Consider the following 16,937-nt stretch of genomic DNA (forward strand, 5'->3'; position numbering starts at 1 on the left):
TTCTTAAACTAGTACTTGCTAAAGAATGTTATTATTTTTATTTTTTATTGTTCTTTCTTGGAAATTGTAAATTCAAGAATTCATAAATTTAGTATTTGCATCTTTAAAATCTTTCGTGTTTCGACTTTCCGAAATTGGAATTTTCGTAGCTCAGCCTTTCTCTATGCTAAAAATAACAACCAGAAATCAAGAATATTTCGAAATCTTGCTAAATCTTTAGAATGAAAAAAAAAAGGTTGAATCTCTATGAAAAGAATTTACGTTGTCAATATATTATAATATAGGTATAAATATTTATTTAATTATATATTTAATTAGGTATTTACACTTGATGGTTCGTGATGTGGAAATAAAATAAAATTAATTAAAATTCTTAGTGTTTATGAGGAAGGAAAACGAAAAGATGCAAGCAACCAATTAAGCATGAGTTAAAATACAGTAGGGAAAAGTACAATACATCAGTAAAGGGTCAGTCTTATCTTTTTGTTAAATTTAGTTCTAGTTTTTTTAATTATTTTTTACTGACGTCAATTATACGTCAAAATAGCCGTTTGTATAATCTTTGAAGAAAGTTAGAAAGTTGTCTTCCATAAGTTTGTGAATAGATTCAGAATATCTTGCAGAGATCTCGTTTGAAACTTTAGTTAAACTCATATCTTGAACCACAACAGCCATTGAATCCAATAGTTTGGTAGAATATTCAATATACCAGCGATGGTTCCAACAACAAACTTTAACACACAAATCAATGATACGTCTATCTAAGTCATCCAATTTAGACACGATTTGAGAGGATGTCATATCAGATTTTGGATCCATAGATTGTAATTTGATACGTTTAACCTCTTCAATATAATATTCTAATAGTTTTCTTGCACAATCAGAGGAAAATCGTTGTGCTAAACCTTGTTGAAAGGCAGTAGCAGCTTCCGGATAATGGCCCAATCTACGAGCACATAAACCAAATAGTTCCCATTCCACAGTTAATTTGTTATACTTAGTATTTTGAGCTTCGAAATATAATTGTTCTGTTTGCCATAAAGTATAAGTTTTCAAATCCTCATATAATAGCATGAATAGATTATCCAACCATCTTTCACACAATCTTTTTGAACGTAAACTTTGAGCTTTTCTTTCTAAACTTGAAATATTATTTTTCGTTTTTGTTAGATTTTGATCATTTATATCATCTGTTTCGTTAGGAGTACCAACATCTGTAGCCTCAGTACTATCGTTAGCACTATTGTTATTATTAGTATTATTATTATTTTCTTGATCTGTTGAAGTATTTGTATTATGAGCAGTGGCAGAATTACTTGTTGTCTCTTTATCGATCTCTTCAGTGGTACCTTGGTATTCTTCTTCCATGACAAAAATGTTAGATCTATATTTTAATAAAGCTTCCCAACCAGTCAATTGGACAATTTCAGTTAATAACTTATAAGCCAATTGGAAAGTAGATTTTAAATTAGCAGCAGCTAGATTCACCAAGGCAGGATCAGCAGATTTATGTTCTTGTTGAATATCTTGAGGATTCAATGAAGAAACTTCATCTAATATAACATCTACAGGTAATGGTAAATGAAGATTAGCATCTGATTGTATTGGTACGACTCTTTTCAAAGTATATTTTTCCTTTAATGGTGCCATAGGACAAGCATTTAATGTTAATAAAGCATTTTCTACATCATTTAACTTGATATAAACTTTCGCTAACAAATACCAAGGTCTAAATTCACTTGGAGAATAATTACAAGCAGTTTGTGCCACTTTTTTAGCTAAAACGTAATCTTGTTTTATGTTCAATAAGAATTCCGTCTGTATGCATAATAAATCGGCAGTATAATCTAATTTATAGGGATTGTTGTTATCAATAATTGGGTTTTCCAAAGTATCATTAATTAGTTTGATAGCATCAATTTCCAGATCATTTGTCATAAAGATTCTTGCCAAGACAGATATTATTTCTGGGAATTGTTCAGATAATTTCTCCAGCATCTTACGACATTTGTCGATATTTTTAGTTAATCTAATGATTTCAATTAAAGTTTCAATTAAATAATTATTCGTTCTGGTGACATTTGTAACATGGCATGGAGCACCTAATAATGGACCTCTTTCATAAACTAAGGGGAATAAATCAATAAAAGTGTTTGAAATCTTATCAATTTGTCCAGAAGTTAATGGATTAATGATCAAAGTTTCGACCAAATTTTGTACTTCAGATTCTTCAGCATTATCTTTCATCAACATTAAAGAACGAACGATGGAACTAAAGAAAGTTTCAGCCCAAATCAATTCATGCAATTTGGATTGTGGCTGGATTTGTAATTGTTCACCATTAACATCCAAAATATAAGTTTGTAATGTACCTGGGATATGAACAATAACATTAATGTCACACTTTCTAAATGTATTAAAAGTAGAAAATGAAATTCTTGCCACATTGAAATTTTTATTTTTACCAAACCAAGCTTGCGGTTGTTCAGATATCGTATCAGCAATTGTCTTTAAAAAGATAGCAATTGATGTTGGATCAGAAGTGTCTGCACCTAAGGAATAGAAAAAAGTACCAATTTCACCTTTCAAATTATTAATAGAGTGTAGATCACTTGGTTCAGTGGCAACTCCTGATTTAGATTTCGATTCAGAACTAGATTTTTTTTTGCTATGGCCATTAGCAGTGGTATTAGAACTAATCTGAGTAGAACTCTCAGTGATAGTCACACTTCTACCATGAAGATTTGAGCCAGAATCCTTGGATCCATTACCAGAATTTGCAGATGGGATATATTTGACCAAAGTAATCAAATCTGGGGGACCCAGGTCTTGGAATTGTGGAATCTTCTGCTTTCTTTCATTTAAAGCATATCCAATAGCTTCTTCTTTGACTTCAGGAATAGAACCTTGGGAAAACATTATGTATCAGTAACGATAGAGGGTATTGAAGTAAACGTGCGATTTTGTATATGAAATATATGTATATATGTATGTATATTCACCAGAAAGAACAGATAGTGAGTGCAATAGGAATAAAAACAAAAAAAGTAAATGGAAATTTTTGGAAACCTTTTCTAAGAGAAATTGAGTGTTAACAAATATATTTTATATGATCGGTTCTAAATATTTTTAATAAAAAATAAACGTACCCCCACAAACACAAAATTCTATATTAGCTTTAACTTATAAATGTGGAATTGGATCAATTTAACAACTCTAGTTTTTTGCTTCTTGGGTATTATTCCTCTAATTTGTCTTATTATAAAATGATACCTTATTTACTAGTATTAGAAATTTCAATTCTTTTCAAAGTTTACTAAATATATCAGACCCTTCTTTCGTCAAGATGAATTCGCCTTGTTATGTAAATTAGAAAATTAAAAAAAAATATTAAAAAAACAAAGGCGACACTCGTGATCACGGTGTCAGTAAAGAAGGTATAAATAAACAAACAAATAAACTAACAAACTGACCAATTGTAAGTCAGTTATGAACAGTCAAGTTTAAGTGTAATATATATATATATAGGTATATGTATATGCTATAATTGTAAGCGGCCGTACACAGGACTTTTCAAGAATGTGAGTTTTCATTATAACCAATTCCAAACTAAGGGCAGGAAACTCGAATTGATCTGAGTCTTGAAAAGGAGAGAGATGGCTAGCAGAGAGGAACGTTTCACGCCAAAAAAAGAGAAAAAAACTTACGTTTTCTTACTTCTCCATCATCCTATATATTACAATCTATATGAGTTGGGGAAAGTTTAACACTTAACAATCACGTCGTAGATTTAGTCTTGTCGCTGTCAAGTTCCCATTCTTTGGCAGTTAAACAGTACTTTTCAGGTGGTAACCTAACACCCCATGTACCCATGACTTGTGGTAAAGCCTTTTTATTTCTATCAGCAGCTAATTGCAATAATAATTCCTTTGGAGCAGTTGGTTTGAATTGGTATTGAGTTCTTGCAGCAATTGCCAACCGTATATCTTCTACTGTCAAAGTAGGACTATGGTTTGAATTGTTATTAGCAGTGCTACCACCAGACCCACCATTAGTATTTGATGCGTTAGGGTTAGCATGTTCAGCGTAATCACTATAGACTATGGCGTCTTTTAATACAGATGTGGTATATCTATGGGCAAAATCCATCAATTGCAGAGGAACTTGGTCCTCGTATTGATGGATAGATTGTGAAGCAAGTAGTAGATGTAATAGACGGACATCTCTTGGGATATCTTTCTGGTCATCTGTTTCTATCTGAGGACCAGCAGCAAATCCTTGATGGTTTGATGTGTTTTGGCTTTGTTGTGATTGAGGAGGGGATTGCTGGTTTTGGCCTGCTGATCCCGCAGATGCTGTAGTGTTTGTACTCATGCTACAGAGATACTAATAAGTCTTGATTGATCTTTTATTCATTCGTTTGTTTAGCAGATTTCATATCTTATTTTTTATCTTTTAAAATTTCATTAGTTAGAAATTTCTTATTGTGTGCGGGTAACGATGAAAATGACAGTAAATTAATAATAATAATAATAATAATAATAATAATAATAATGAAAAAAATAATGATACTAAAGAAATATAATAAAATAGAAATAGAATTGATATAACAGACATTTAAAGGTATTGGTTTACAAAAAATTGTTTGAAAGATATATTTCTCTACATAATAATTTTATGGGTTCAATAGAGTTTGTGGATGTGATAATTCAGCAGATGATTGTGTCAAGTTTATAGCTTTTTCCATCTTTGTGATTAAAACATCTTTTTCTATCCATCTTTCTTCTAACCATTTTTCAAGATATTTTGTCCTTATTGGTAATAATCTATTAAAAGAATTATATTTTTTAATACCAATACATATAATTAAAGGAGGTCTATTATCTTTAGAATCTCTTCTTAACATTTCAAAGATGGAAGGATTGACTTGTTCTAACTGAATCCCATCATGAATTTGGAATCCACCAGTATTATGATCATGAGCCCTTGGAGTGTATTTGAGTTTGAAATATACAATAGTGATATCATATATATCTGGATTCAATATGACATCTGATTGTTCATTGATATCATTTTTCAATTGATTGACTACCTGTTCGCTTTCATTATTTTCATATGCAAATGGGTCCATTCCTAATAATAATGAAATAGATTTGGTCTTCTGATTGAATAGATCCATACCTTTTTTCTTATTGTCATGCTTTTCAGCCTTGTTGCTATTTTCCACAACATTTTCTTCATTTTCTTGGTGATATGAACTATTATCACTAAAGATTCTTCTTAAATTGTTATTTATGATATTACGGTTTGTATAATCATTATTTATGGTTCGTTTAATCCTATTAATCTGAGCAAAAGATTTGACTATACTAATGAAATTGTTAAATCTTGGATATAATAAATTCTTATATTTTGGTAAGAAAAAGTAATCTTGATTTAATTTTTTTTGAATTAAATATAATTCTTTACTAATGATGTTAACTTCGGGAAAAAGTACTATTATTTTATTATTTTTTTCTTTTAGGTTATTAACTAATTCTTTATTATTTAAAACTATATTTTCATCTTTCATTAAAATTTGTTTGATTAAAGAAAATTTTGGAAAATTACTTAACATCCCCCAAGTAAAAAATTTTAATTTAGATACTGGCGATATTTTTTTATTATTTGTGTTTTTAGACCAAAATGTCTTTGTGATATCCCAAATACTAAACTCTTGGTCATAAATATTAAAAGTTTCAACGATATGGTTAATAACAAAATAATCTACTAAGGACCGATGATTACAAATTAATAATGTACTTTTAAATGGATCTTCTGTACCATCTTCTCTTATAAAATCAAATTTTTCATTTCCTTCATTCATAAAAATTTTGACACATTCTTTATTTACAAACATCTTTCTACCTAATTTATTATAAAACATTAAAGTCAAATACCTTTTAAAATTCTCAAAAAATGATACACAATTATTTCGATTAAAATCATCAATATAACGAATAAAATGTAAAAATTTATTTCCAATAAAAGGTGTATGTCTCGCCACCCTTTTATTTAAGGTTAAAATTGTAAAATAAATATTCGAATTGAAAAAATGAAGTAAAATTTGTTGTAAAATACTTGAAATATAATAAGTTTTGATATAAATACCTATTATTACACTCCAAACGATAATGCTTATCCAATCACTAATTATCCATGTTTTAACTTCAGCTGATGAACCAACAATATTGGTTTCCAAAAAATCTGCTAATGGCATAGTTTTCTTGGATTAATTGCAATAAACAATTTGTAACAAAGTATCAATTATTGTATTTTTTTTTTAATTTTTTTTTTTAGCTCTCTTGAAAATCTTGCAGATCCTTTATTTCTCTTTTAAAAAAAACCTTGGCGGTAAATTTCAATGTCACAAAAAAAGGGCATAAGATCATAAGTGGTAAAATTAAATATTATTATTACAATTCAGAAATTGAAAAAAATATAAAAAAGTATAACATCATATATAGTACAAAGTAGAATTATACAAGTAATAAAGATGTTAGGGTCTCTAATTTTGTATAATATAATCAAAAGTTATAATGAGAATGAATATAAACGTCAGAAAAACAATGCAAGTTTATTTTTTTAAAAAATATATCAGAGATCATAAGTAAAATTTTGGTACTAAAAGGGGTATAGAGTAGTATTTTACTCCTCGGAACTCTCTTCACTTTTTGGTATTTCCTTAGAGGATTTACCACCTTTTTTTATTAATGTATCCCCATTTACAAGTTCATCAGGATTAAGTAAATTCTTCGATATTACTTTTGTCAATTGAAACATATCTAAAGATTTACCAAATATTGGTTTCATCTTTTCATCACAAATAATTTGTCTACGATCCTTAGGGTTTTGTAGATCATGTTCCTTAATATAATCCCAAACTCTCTTAACAACTTGTGTTCTCGGAAGAGCTTCTTCACCCAAAAACTCTTGCATAGAATCACTTAAAATAACGTTCTTGGCATTAATACCATTTGATGATGGAGTTCTAGCTGATGTTGTTTTACGTTTCTTTCTTGTGGTAGCTTTACGAGCTTGTCTTTTCGAGCTTTCATTATCACTATCTCTTTTTATTTTTTTATCATTTTCACTAATTCGTAATGCTATTTCTTCATCCTTATCTTCCATTAATTCTTTACTAACAAATACCATTGGATTCTCTTGCAAGGCATTAAACCTTTCCAAAATCAAATCATTCATTTCTTTTCTATTTGGAGTTAAATCAACTGCAAACAATTCTTGAATAGCCTTTCTTATTTTTTTGGGACTAACTTGATATGGATCCGATACACTTATAATGGCATCAATCATAGTTACATACTTGTCTAATTCTACCATGGCCATTTCAGTATTTGTTTGTCTGCTCGTTTGTTTATTTTTTTTTCCAATTTTAAACCTTCTAGTCGAGGTAGTTAATCAATTTTGCTCCTTATAAAAAAATATAATATTTGATCCTATTATTAAAATTTTATATAACGAATGTTGAGTATGTTTTAAAATTAAATTTTCGATTCATTCTTTTAAAATTTGAATGAATTCTTAAAAATTACTGGGGTTAATCTCAAGCACATTTTTCGTTTATTTTTTTTTTTGTTTTTCTGGTACAAGAGAAAATATTGATGATTCTCCAGAAATGAAAAATTAAATTATAATAATGAATGAAATCAAACAGAAAAAAAAGAAAGATCAATTACTATTATATCAACTACTAATAATTAGATAAAGAAATATTGTAAATATATATATAATTGCTAAGATAAATCTTTTTAAAAAAAAAATAAAATAAAAAAAATGGAGGATAAAAAAAAAAATTAGGAAAAAAAAATAATTATAATACTGGAATGGCTAATTAAATATTAGTTGCTTTTTTATTTGTTTTAAATTTGAACTTGAGAATATTCTAATCCTCCTCTACCTATAAAATCGGTGATTACTTTAAATCTATCACCATTTTTAGAAGTATTATTTAGAATTGTCTCTAATATTTTACTTTGGTTTGCTATTTCATTTTGTGTAGAGACCAATTTTTGTGATGTTTGTAAATCAATGACACATTTGGGGCATCTAAATAGTTTTTCTCCATCTTTAAAATTAGTCTCTTCATTCAAACATTTTTGATGGTAAATATGGTTACATCTGAAAAATACAATTGGTAAATCTAAAGATGAATGACACATACGACAAGTTTCATTTTTAATTCTAATTTGAGTTGGCGTTTCATCTTGAGTTAAAGATGCTAATTTTTTCCTCTTCTCATCTAACTCATCTTCATAGGATTTGATTAATTTTTCACTTTTCTTAAATTCCGATTCTTCTTCATTTACATAATTTATTAATAAATCTTGTATTATCCCAAAAGTAACTGCATCTGTTTCGCTTAGTATTTGAATTATATCTAATACAGATAATAGTCTTTTATTCAGTATTGGCTTAATAATCTTTTCTTCAAGAACAGACTCGCCTCCCATTTTCTCCAGGATTTCTGTAGAAGAAATGAAAAATGGTAATGCAACTGTAAATAGCGAAGGTTCTTCTTCACAATGCTTTATTAAAAATTGTAAACATTTCGAAGGTTCTTCAAGCAATATCATAGACCTAAATATGCTTTCCAAATCTTTATTTCCTGTTAGGGTGCTTGCATCTTCTGACAGATTAAACAAATCTACGTCATTCATATGGCTAATTAGCATCATCAATGAATTATCCATTTCATTTGATTGTGATGGGGCTTTTTTATTTTTATTATCTTGAGAAGAATTTTTTGTTGAAATAACCAATTTATTACTTTCTTTCAAAATATTTATTGCCTTTGAATGCCAGTCGTCCTTACGTTGTGGATCATCCTTAACCAAAGATAAATATAAATCATATAATGTAGTATAAATTATTTGTTTATCTTCAGCAGCACCTTCATAAGTTCTATAACTTTCTAAACATGCCTCTAAGAAAACAACAAATTCAAAAGGTTGTTTTATGAAAGAGTTAAAGACTAAAGATGGCTTTGGAGGGTGATAAGTTGTCAAATTTGGATCCCGTTGTATTAATGTAGAGTCATCGGTTTCAATTCCCATTTTTTTATTCATATATGATACAAATGTATTATAGCTATAAAATACATTATTTTTATCATTAAATGTGTCCGTAGTTGAAGCTCTTTTAATTGATTCTGATTGATTGTTTCCATGATCATGTTTATCCAATTGATTTTCATTTGATATATTGTCAGTTAGCTTAGTTGGTTTATAATTTCCTGTAAATACGTCAATTAACAAGGCATTAGTAGCATTTGGTAAACGCTCTAATAATTGTTTAGACCAAGTTACAATAACTCTTAGAGTATCATCAATGGATAATGTTTTTATATAATTTAATGCTTCCATTGGATTATCCATTGTATTTAACAGAATATCAACTAAAGTATTTGGGTCTTTTGAAAATTTCTTGGATAATTTATACGATTGTAAATGATAATTTGAATCAATTAAAGAAGTTAAGATCAAATCTAGATCAAATAAATTTTTATTTGAATAAAAATAAGCCTCATCATTTATATCAGAATCAATATTTAAACCCTCTTCTGAAAATTCACCTGACCTCGTGAAATGCTCAATAAAATAATCGATTTCATCAACAGATTTTAACTTAATTAATGATATTAATAATAAAGTAATATGATCTGAATTAGATTTGTTATCCTTTAATAATGCCCATAAATAATCAGACAAATTGCGCATAATATCTGGATTTGAAAAATCTTGGATACCAATTTTTGAAATCATTTCACTTATATCTACAACATCTAGACATTGAACATATTGTTTTATGGCCGAATCTTTATTATTCTTCTTATCGAATAAATAGTCACCGAATCTTTTATGTATCTGTTGAACTTGCATCTTGTCAATTCCAAATTTCGAAGCCAATTGTAAGGTGAAGGGAAATAATTCCTTTTGCATTGTGATTTCTAGTTGTTCTTTAATTGGTTTTTTAACGATATTAAAGATTGTACCATCAGCTGTTAATAGAAATAAATGTTTATTATCTAAGAAAAAAATATCAATAATGGTGGAAGGTATGAAAATATTTAAAGAAATTACATTATTTTCAATATCCATAATTATTAATCTGTTAGAATGAGTATTATTATTATTGGTAGCAGTAACGGTGGCCCTAATGGTATTTGCATTTGCTAGGCCATTAGAAGTGGGATTAGAAGCTGAATTAGAATTTATCTCTGTTAAGAGTAGCAAATGTTGTTTATCAATGGAAAATAATCTTTTAATATTTTTAAAATCACATTGTAATTTCCGTAATTCACCTGATTCTTTATAAAAGTTCAATGAACCATCATTATAGCATCCAATGAATTCCCCTGAAGCCTTAGAACAAGTGCTACAATGTAAATCTACCCCTTGTGACTTGTTTAATATCAATTCTGGTTTACCATTATTTCTACCACTTGTTGATAGAAGGAAAGTAGAAGAAGTAGTAGCTACAAAACAAGTAGTTGCCAAATCATTCAATATTAAAGAAGTGATTGGTTCATGTGATGGGTCGTCGTAAATGATTCTTTGTCTAGAGCCTCTATCTCTCACCAGATCACCTCTTATCAAGATGACTTTCCCATTAATAAACCCAGTCACTATGCATGACAAATCATCTGATATTGAGACTGTTGACATTGGATAAGTATTAGATCCATTTTTAATTTCCACTTGAGTCAAGTAAGAAGTATGGTCCTTAGGTAAATTTTTCTTTAATGACCATATCTTAATTAGAGTGGGTTTACCATTACATTCAGCAATGGCTACTAACCAATTTTGAATTGTTTTTAAATAATTAATATGATAATCAGAGGGAACTGCTTGGAAAGAATGGACCACCTCTGAAGTGGCAAAATTGAATAAAGTTATAATTGTTGATTTTAAAGCCAATACTAATTGACCTTTACCACAAGGAGCTGCTGCAGATAATGTTGGATCAGAGTAAAGAGGGTTGGCAGATCCTAATTGAGGATCCTTAATAGGTGTGACTTCAAAAAATTGAAATTGCCTCCAAGTAGTAAGTGACATTTGTGATAGGCAGATTTTTTTGCTTGCTTTATTTTGAATTGAATGTATATGGCACTAATAGCCTATCTTCCCCTAATTATGCCTCTTTCAATTGGAATATTTGTCTTGTTATATATATGAATATGTATTAATAATAAGAATTTTTCTAGTTCATATCATATACAAGTATAAATAATTTGAATATTTCACGAAAGAAAAGGACAAGAACGGCGCTACCACATTTCTTCGGCTATAACTACTAAGAAAATTAAATCCCGAAACTTGATAAACGGAAATCATAGCCGGATAATCGAATAATGACTAGTGTCAGTAATACTATATTTAAAAAAAAATTACAATAGATCATATTAAAGGAAATGATATATTCAGAGTTACTAAAAACTGCAGAGTTTATTTATATTTTTTTCTAATTATTTATTCTTATTTTCCCCTCTAGACGTTACAAGTTTTGTATTTTATTACTTTGAAATTGTAATTGTATCGTCAGGCTTTTCAATATTACCTGACAGGTTGACATAATTCAATAAAAGGGTGTTTTAAGATCTGAGAAATATAAATTTCAATAAAGAAAGTTCTTGCTTCACATTAGTCATAAATTTAGTTGCTTAATATTTGCTATTCAAGAATGTAGGATCTGAAATTCCCTTTAAGGGTTTTCGGCTGCGAGATTTGGTGACACCTGTTATTTGCACAGAGTTATAGCTTGTTTATTTAGAAGTGAAAAAAAGGAAAAAAAGGTAAGTAGAATAAAATAAAATAAAATGTTACCCAGAAATTAAGAAAAATTAAATATTAATATAAAGAAAGAAGTATCCATAGCAATATTGTTATCGAGTTTAACGTTGGGATAGAGCAATTTTAAAGCTTTGTTGTAAGCAAATCGGCTTCAATTCGCATCATGAAGATACTGACAACTCCCCTTCAAAGGCAATACACAGGGTTAATTGTTTCTGAGCTTTTGTTGCTATTTTTGACTGGAATCAACTATACAAGTTACTATGAGTCTAATCCTGTTTTTATCACAGTGATGATTGATTCAATTTTATTTGCATTTTCAGATACATTGGCTCAATTAATAGCTGTGGAACAAAAAAAATTAAATGCCAAGAAAAATAAGAAAAAATCATTTGAAAATATTGGAGAGAAATATGAACCAGTGTCACGTACAAGCTCATTTGATTATTATAGATCTCTCACGTTCATCATATGGGGGATTCTAATGGCATATTTGCAATTGGTTTGGTACGAATATTTGAGGTCCAAATTTCAAGATAACTATTTTATGATCGTATTGGCTGATCAAGCCATTTTTGTCCCCATATCCCTTGCAGGGATGCTAGTGTATGTCAATTATATTCAAGATTTTGGAGATTTGAAGTTATTAATATCAAAATTCAAAAACTTATTTGTCTATACCTTAATTTGCAATTACATTGTTTGGCCAGTGATACAGTATTGTAATTTTAAATATATCCCTGATTACTTACAAGTGCCTTTTGGTTGTGCCATTGGGGTCGTCTGGAACTGTTTCATTTGCATCATTCAACATTAGTTGAATTGTTGTTTCAATATTTTTTTTTCTCAAACCTTTTTGCAAGGTTTACCATTAGATTATTTTCTTATACATCTTATATACCATATTTATTATTGATACCCATACACCACCCTTCATTTCTCTCTCTATTTCTTTTACTTTATTTTTGAATATATACACGTATGTTTGTCTTTTTTTTTTGCAACTACTTATCTACTGTATATACATAAACAGAATTTGACATACACAATTTAATACACACTTTATTAATAAAGTTTAGCATCCTTACATATCTTCACTAAAGATATTCAAGAAATCAGAACGGTAATCTGGTTTAAATGGCCAATTCATAAACACATTGGATATTTCAATAAATTCTTTGGGTGTCATATTTACAGGTTTCTTGTTCCACAACTCTTGATTGTCTCTAAATTGAGGTTCAAAATATTCATAGCCACCATGCCCTAATGAATCTGCTATATCCTTAAAGGGAGTAATTTTGGACATATAAAGATGCTTTGTTATAAATTCCCAAGGCTCAAAATCGATTTCTTTGCCGTTAGGAACCACTTTCAAGCACACTATACTTTCACTTGATGCAGACTTAGTGGCTTTAATTGGCCATATCATTGAATCATCAAATTCAACAATTTCTTGAGGTTTTGTATTTGAATCTTGAGTCTCTACTATATGGTTTTTAACTCCGGGATATGTTTCATCCTTATGATGTGCTAATACACTTATCTCAGTCAAGGTCTCCATAAATGTAGAACGCTTCGACCTTAAAGAACTCCCATAAGGTGCTAATAATTTCCCTGCAAGGTGAGAATTAATCCAAATTATCATGGGGACTTTACCGAATTTATACAACCAATTTCTTCTGGTGATACAATCTAACCATTGCATTAATAAACCTTCGTTATGTGGGTTAGTTAAATTAGCTACAAAGACTAGATCATCATTAGGCTTGGACCAATCTTGTATCAATGGATGGAAATTCAATTCTTGGCTCTTGGCTAAAATATGATATGTAGACCAATCATATGGATCCAATTCACAATTATTAAGATTAGGAAAATTCTCACTAAGTGTAGCTTTGAAATTTTTACGTGGCTCTAATAATAAATGGTGTGGTGGATTATACAATTTTTGGATCTCATTAGAGAAAGGCCCTATACCTGGATATAATTCTAGCACATGAGATCTAGGAAATACTTTTGAATTATGCAATATTCCCCTAATAGCGGTTGAATCAATTAGGTGACGAGTCCCATAATGAAACTTTGGTAGTTGCATAGTATAGAATTCTCTTGGATATAAGTCTCACAACGATCTAAATCTATAATTGAACTTTTCCTTTTTTTTTTTTTTTTTTTTGGCTTCAAATATTTCTATTTTTATTTTTAATACTATTTATTTTTTTCGTATACGGGCATCAGTTGCAACCCTAAATTTTCTTCAGGACTTTTGTATATAATATGAAGGGTTTTATAACCCTAGTCATCGCCGAAGAAAATGAAAAGGGAAATTTCAATTGAAAAAAGGCAACTTCCAAGAGATTATTATTAATATGAAAAAGCCTAATTAGCTAGAGACCCCTAGAACGTTTTTAAATTCAACATATTGCAACATCTCTTTTTTTTTGTCACACTTCAAAATATTAGTCGTATTTTATTTTAACTGATCTGATTATCTTGATACTGTATTCTTCATATTGCTCAACTATATTAAAGTTAAAAGCTGTTAGCCAACATTAAAAGTTACCTCATAATATAAATATCGGTAACAATTTGAAACCATTTCCAGCAATAATATCCTTGAAAGATGAATTCTGTTTATACTTATTGTTGCTTTAATCAATTAGATCATAATTTAACCGGTGCAAAATTATTTAAATTTTCTCATGTATTACATCATCTACGTCCTCAAAAAAATTTGGGAGATAGTGATGAAAATGTGGATCAACTAGCAAAACAGCAGCCGATATTACAAAACTGTCCATTATTCGTTACATGGCACAAAAATAACCATTTAAGAGGCTGTATTGGTACTTTTACATCTCAACCTTTAAGCATTGCACTACATAAATATTCACTAATATCTGCTATGGAGGATCCAAGATTTCCTCCGATACGTAGATCAGAAATATCAGAATTATCAGTCGATGTTTCATTATTGTATGAATTTGAAATTATTTATAAAATGCTAGATGAAACTGACGAATCAAGTAAAAGTAATTCAATTAAAGATATATACAATTGGGAAATTGGTAAGCATGGGATTGAGATTAAATTTTTGAACCCATTACATCCCAATAGAAAGTGTTCTGCTACCTTTTTACCTAGTGTAGCCATAGAACAAGAATGGGATAAAACGACTACTTTCAAATATTTATTTGCAAAGGGACTGGGAACTGATGATATAGAAGATAAAAGAGTCAGAGAGATTATGGATAATAAGGAAGATTATTTGATCAAAGTAATCAGATATGAAAGTATGAAATCCTCTTTAAGCTATCTAGAGTATTGTAAACTTAATGATGATATGGAATAAAAGATACTCTCTATTTTGCTCATTGTATGTCCGTTCTTTTTTTTATTTTCCTTTTGTAATTTCCTTTTAAAAATTTAATGATCTTTTACAATAATACCACTAATAGCTAAAAGAAAAAAAACAAGTAAATAAATATATATAGCAAACAAAGATACCACACAACAATAATATATAATATATTCATAATTTTCATTTAATACTAATTGCTATACAAAAAGATCTTTTCTCTATTTCCTTTTTTTTTATGTAAGAGCAAGGTCATGTTCATTTTAAAATTTTTATTATGATTAGAATTTCTCCATGTTTTATACTTGATTTGCTTTCTATATATTTTAGTGTGTTTATCATGAAATTGAAATATTTAGTTACTAGTTTGATGTTTCTTCTTAAAAAATTGATATAAATGAAATTACAGAAGTCGTGACACATCTTAATATTACACTATACACATTGTCTTTATTTATGAATACACTATTTAAATATATGCAATCTCTTTATAAAGTTCAATCATATTATCCACCATATCCCAGAATTTAAGGTCAGTTCCATTCAGTAAACCTTTAGCCACATCTGATCTTGGTGGTGCGACTGCTCCAAAAGGGACTACGTAAGAACCTTGATCCTTTACAGTTAATTCCGGTGATAAAGCAGCATATAATTCAGTATAAGCACCATACTTACCGTCAAAAAATAATTCACCGATAGTTTTTCTTCTTAACCAACCCCAATATCTCTGTAGATATGTTTTCAAATTACCTGGGTATACACTGACTGATATACACCCCATCTTATCAAAAATTTCTCTATTTTTAGTTGCATAAGCTTTTGCCTGAAGAATATTACTGGCTTTGGATTGACCATATAGCTTATTAGCAGAGGGCCTTTTGGTTACCAGAACTTTTGTAAAACCTGGATCTTCCCAGTTGATACCGTATTCTGGGAACCGTAAAAGATGAGCCCCAGAAGAAACCCAACCAATTCTTTTTAAGTCGTCATCTTGTTTTAAAAATAGAGGGTCTAGGAAATACTGTAATAATTGTGGGCCCATTACATTAGTTTGGAACATAGCTTTGTAGCCTTGTTTAGATGTGCCATTGTTACTACTGGACATTAAACCTGCATTGTGGATAATTAAATTAATAGGTCTGCCACTTAGAGCATTTTTAATCTCCAGGGCAACTTTTGGAATATTTTCCAAATCTGAGAAATCACAATTTCCAATAATGGAGATAGAGCCTTTAGATAAGGGAAATTCTTGCAATACTTTTTTGTTTGGCCTCTTCACCTCACCAATGACGTTACGATTTTTTTCATATAATAATCTCATCACTCCAAAGCCAATCCCTGTGTTACAACCGGTAACAATAGCAGTCTTATTTGAAAGTGCTGGATAATCTTTTGGTAAAAATTTTGCTTCAACAGGTCTAAACCCTTGCAAAATATCTTTTGTCACTTGACAATAGGAATATGATGGTGTTGGTTCAGTCATTTTAAGTTAGCTTGATTAAACTTGTCTTTTTAAAAAGGTATTATTCTTTAGGGGTGTTCTAAGCATGAACAGAACTAATTTATTTAAAACCTAAGCTAAGATCTCTATTCTTTTATATCTTGTGATTCAGATACAAATTTCACATGCATTGAATTAGCCGCGTTGATCTTTTTTCAAAAGCAATCGGGCTGTTTGCGAAATTCTTGTTGGAATTTTTGCCATGTGAAAATTCCCATTAGCAGTGTGT

General features: G+C 29.4%; 9 protein-coding genes across 9 annotated transcripts; 2 read left to right on the forward strand and 7 right to left on the reverse strand.

Moving 5' to 3' along the window:
- Window positions 1–531: 531 nt before the first annotated feature.
- TBLA0B03330 (ChAPs family protein) lies at window positions 532–2,919 on the reverse strand (the record flags this gene model as incomplete). The annotated part of the gene is made up of 1 exon (XM_004178645.1): window positions 532–2,919. One exon carries the CDS (start codon window positions 2,917–2,919, stop codon window positions 532–534), a length of 2,388 nt encoding a protein of 795 aa, XP_004178693.1.
- Window positions 2,920–3,777: 858 nt separating this feature from the next.
- TAF9 (chromatin modification protein) lies at window positions 3,778–4,374 on the reverse strand (the record flags this gene model as incomplete). The annotated part of the gene is made up of 1 exon (XM_004178646.1): window positions 3,778–4,374. One exon carries the CDS (start codon window positions 4,372–4,374, stop codon window positions 3,778–3,780), a length of 597 nt encoding a protein of 198 aa, XP_004178694.1.
- Window positions 4,375–4,675: 301 nt separating this feature from the next.
- On the reverse strand, window positions 4,676–6,259 carry MUM3 (Mum3p; the record flags this gene model as incomplete). The annotated part of the gene is made up of 1 exon (XM_004178647.1): window positions 4,676–6,259. One exon carries the CDS (start codon window positions 6,257–6,259, stop codon window positions 4,676–4,678), a length of 1,584 nt encoding a protein of 527 aa, XP_004178695.1.
- Window positions 6,260–6,687: 428 nt separating this feature from the next.
- Window positions 6,688–7,386, reverse strand: TBLA0B03360 (uncharacterized protein; the record flags this gene model as incomplete). The annotated part of the gene is made up of 1 exon (XM_004178648.1): window positions 6,688–7,386. One exon carries the CDS (start codon window positions 7,384–7,386, stop codon window positions 6,688–6,690), a length of 699 nt encoding a protein of 232 aa, XP_004178696.1.
- A 533-nt stretch (window positions 7,387–7,919) lies between these two features.
- Window positions 7,920–11,114, reverse strand: PEP5 (tethering complex subunit PEP5; the record flags this gene model as incomplete). Its single annotated transcript, XM_004178649.1, has 1 exon — window positions 7,920–11,114. One exon carries the CDS (start codon window positions 11,112–11,114, stop codon window positions 7,920–7,922), a length of 3,195 nt encoding a protein of 1,064 aa, XP_004178697.1.
- An 898-nt stretch (window positions 11,115–12,012) lies between these two features.
- On the forward strand, window positions 12,013–12,666 carry TBLA0B03380 (Mpv17/PMP22 family protein; the record flags this gene model as incomplete). The annotated part of the gene is made up of 1 exon (XM_004178650.1): window positions 12,013–12,666. The coding sequence occupies one exon, from the start codon at window positions 12,013–12,015 to the stop codon at window positions 12,664–12,666; it is 654 nt and encodes a 217-aa protein (XP_004178698.1).
- A 267-nt stretch (window positions 12,667–12,933) lies between these two features.
- Window positions 12,934–13,944, reverse strand: MTF1 (RNA polymerase specificity factor; the record flags this gene model as incomplete). The annotated part of the gene is made up of 1 exon (XM_004178651.1): window positions 12,934–13,944. One exon carries the CDS (start codon window positions 13,942–13,944, stop codon window positions 12,934–12,936), a length of 1,011 nt encoding a protein of 336 aa, XP_004178699.1.
- A 528-nt stretch (window positions 13,945–14,472) lies between these two features.
- TBLA0B03400 (uncharacterized protein) lies at window positions 14,473–15,201 on the forward strand (the record flags this gene model as incomplete). Its single annotated transcript, XM_004178652.1, has 1 exon — window positions 14,473–15,201. The coding sequence occupies one exon, from the start codon at window positions 14,473–14,475 to the stop codon at window positions 15,199–15,201; it is 729 nt and encodes a 242-aa protein (XP_004178700.1).
- A 475-nt stretch (window positions 15,202–15,676) lies between these two features.
- Window positions 15,677–16,690, reverse strand: TBLA0B03410 (uncharacterized protein; the record flags this gene model as incomplete). Its single annotated transcript, XM_004178653.1, has 1 exon — window positions 15,677–16,690. The coding sequence occupies one exon, from the start codon at window positions 16,688–16,690 to the stop codon at window positions 15,677–15,679; it is 1,014 nt and encodes a 337-aa protein (XP_004178701.1).
- Between the last annotated feature and the right edge of the window lie 247 nt (window positions 16,691–16,937).

Source organism: Henningerozyma blattae, chromosome 2 (assembly GCF_000315915.1).
Source record: "Henningerozyma blattae CBS 6284 chromosome 2, complete genome".
Taxonomy (NCBI): Eukaryota; Fungi; Ascomycota; class Saccharomycetes; order Saccharomycetales; family Saccharomycetaceae; genus Henningerozyma; species Henningerozyma blattae.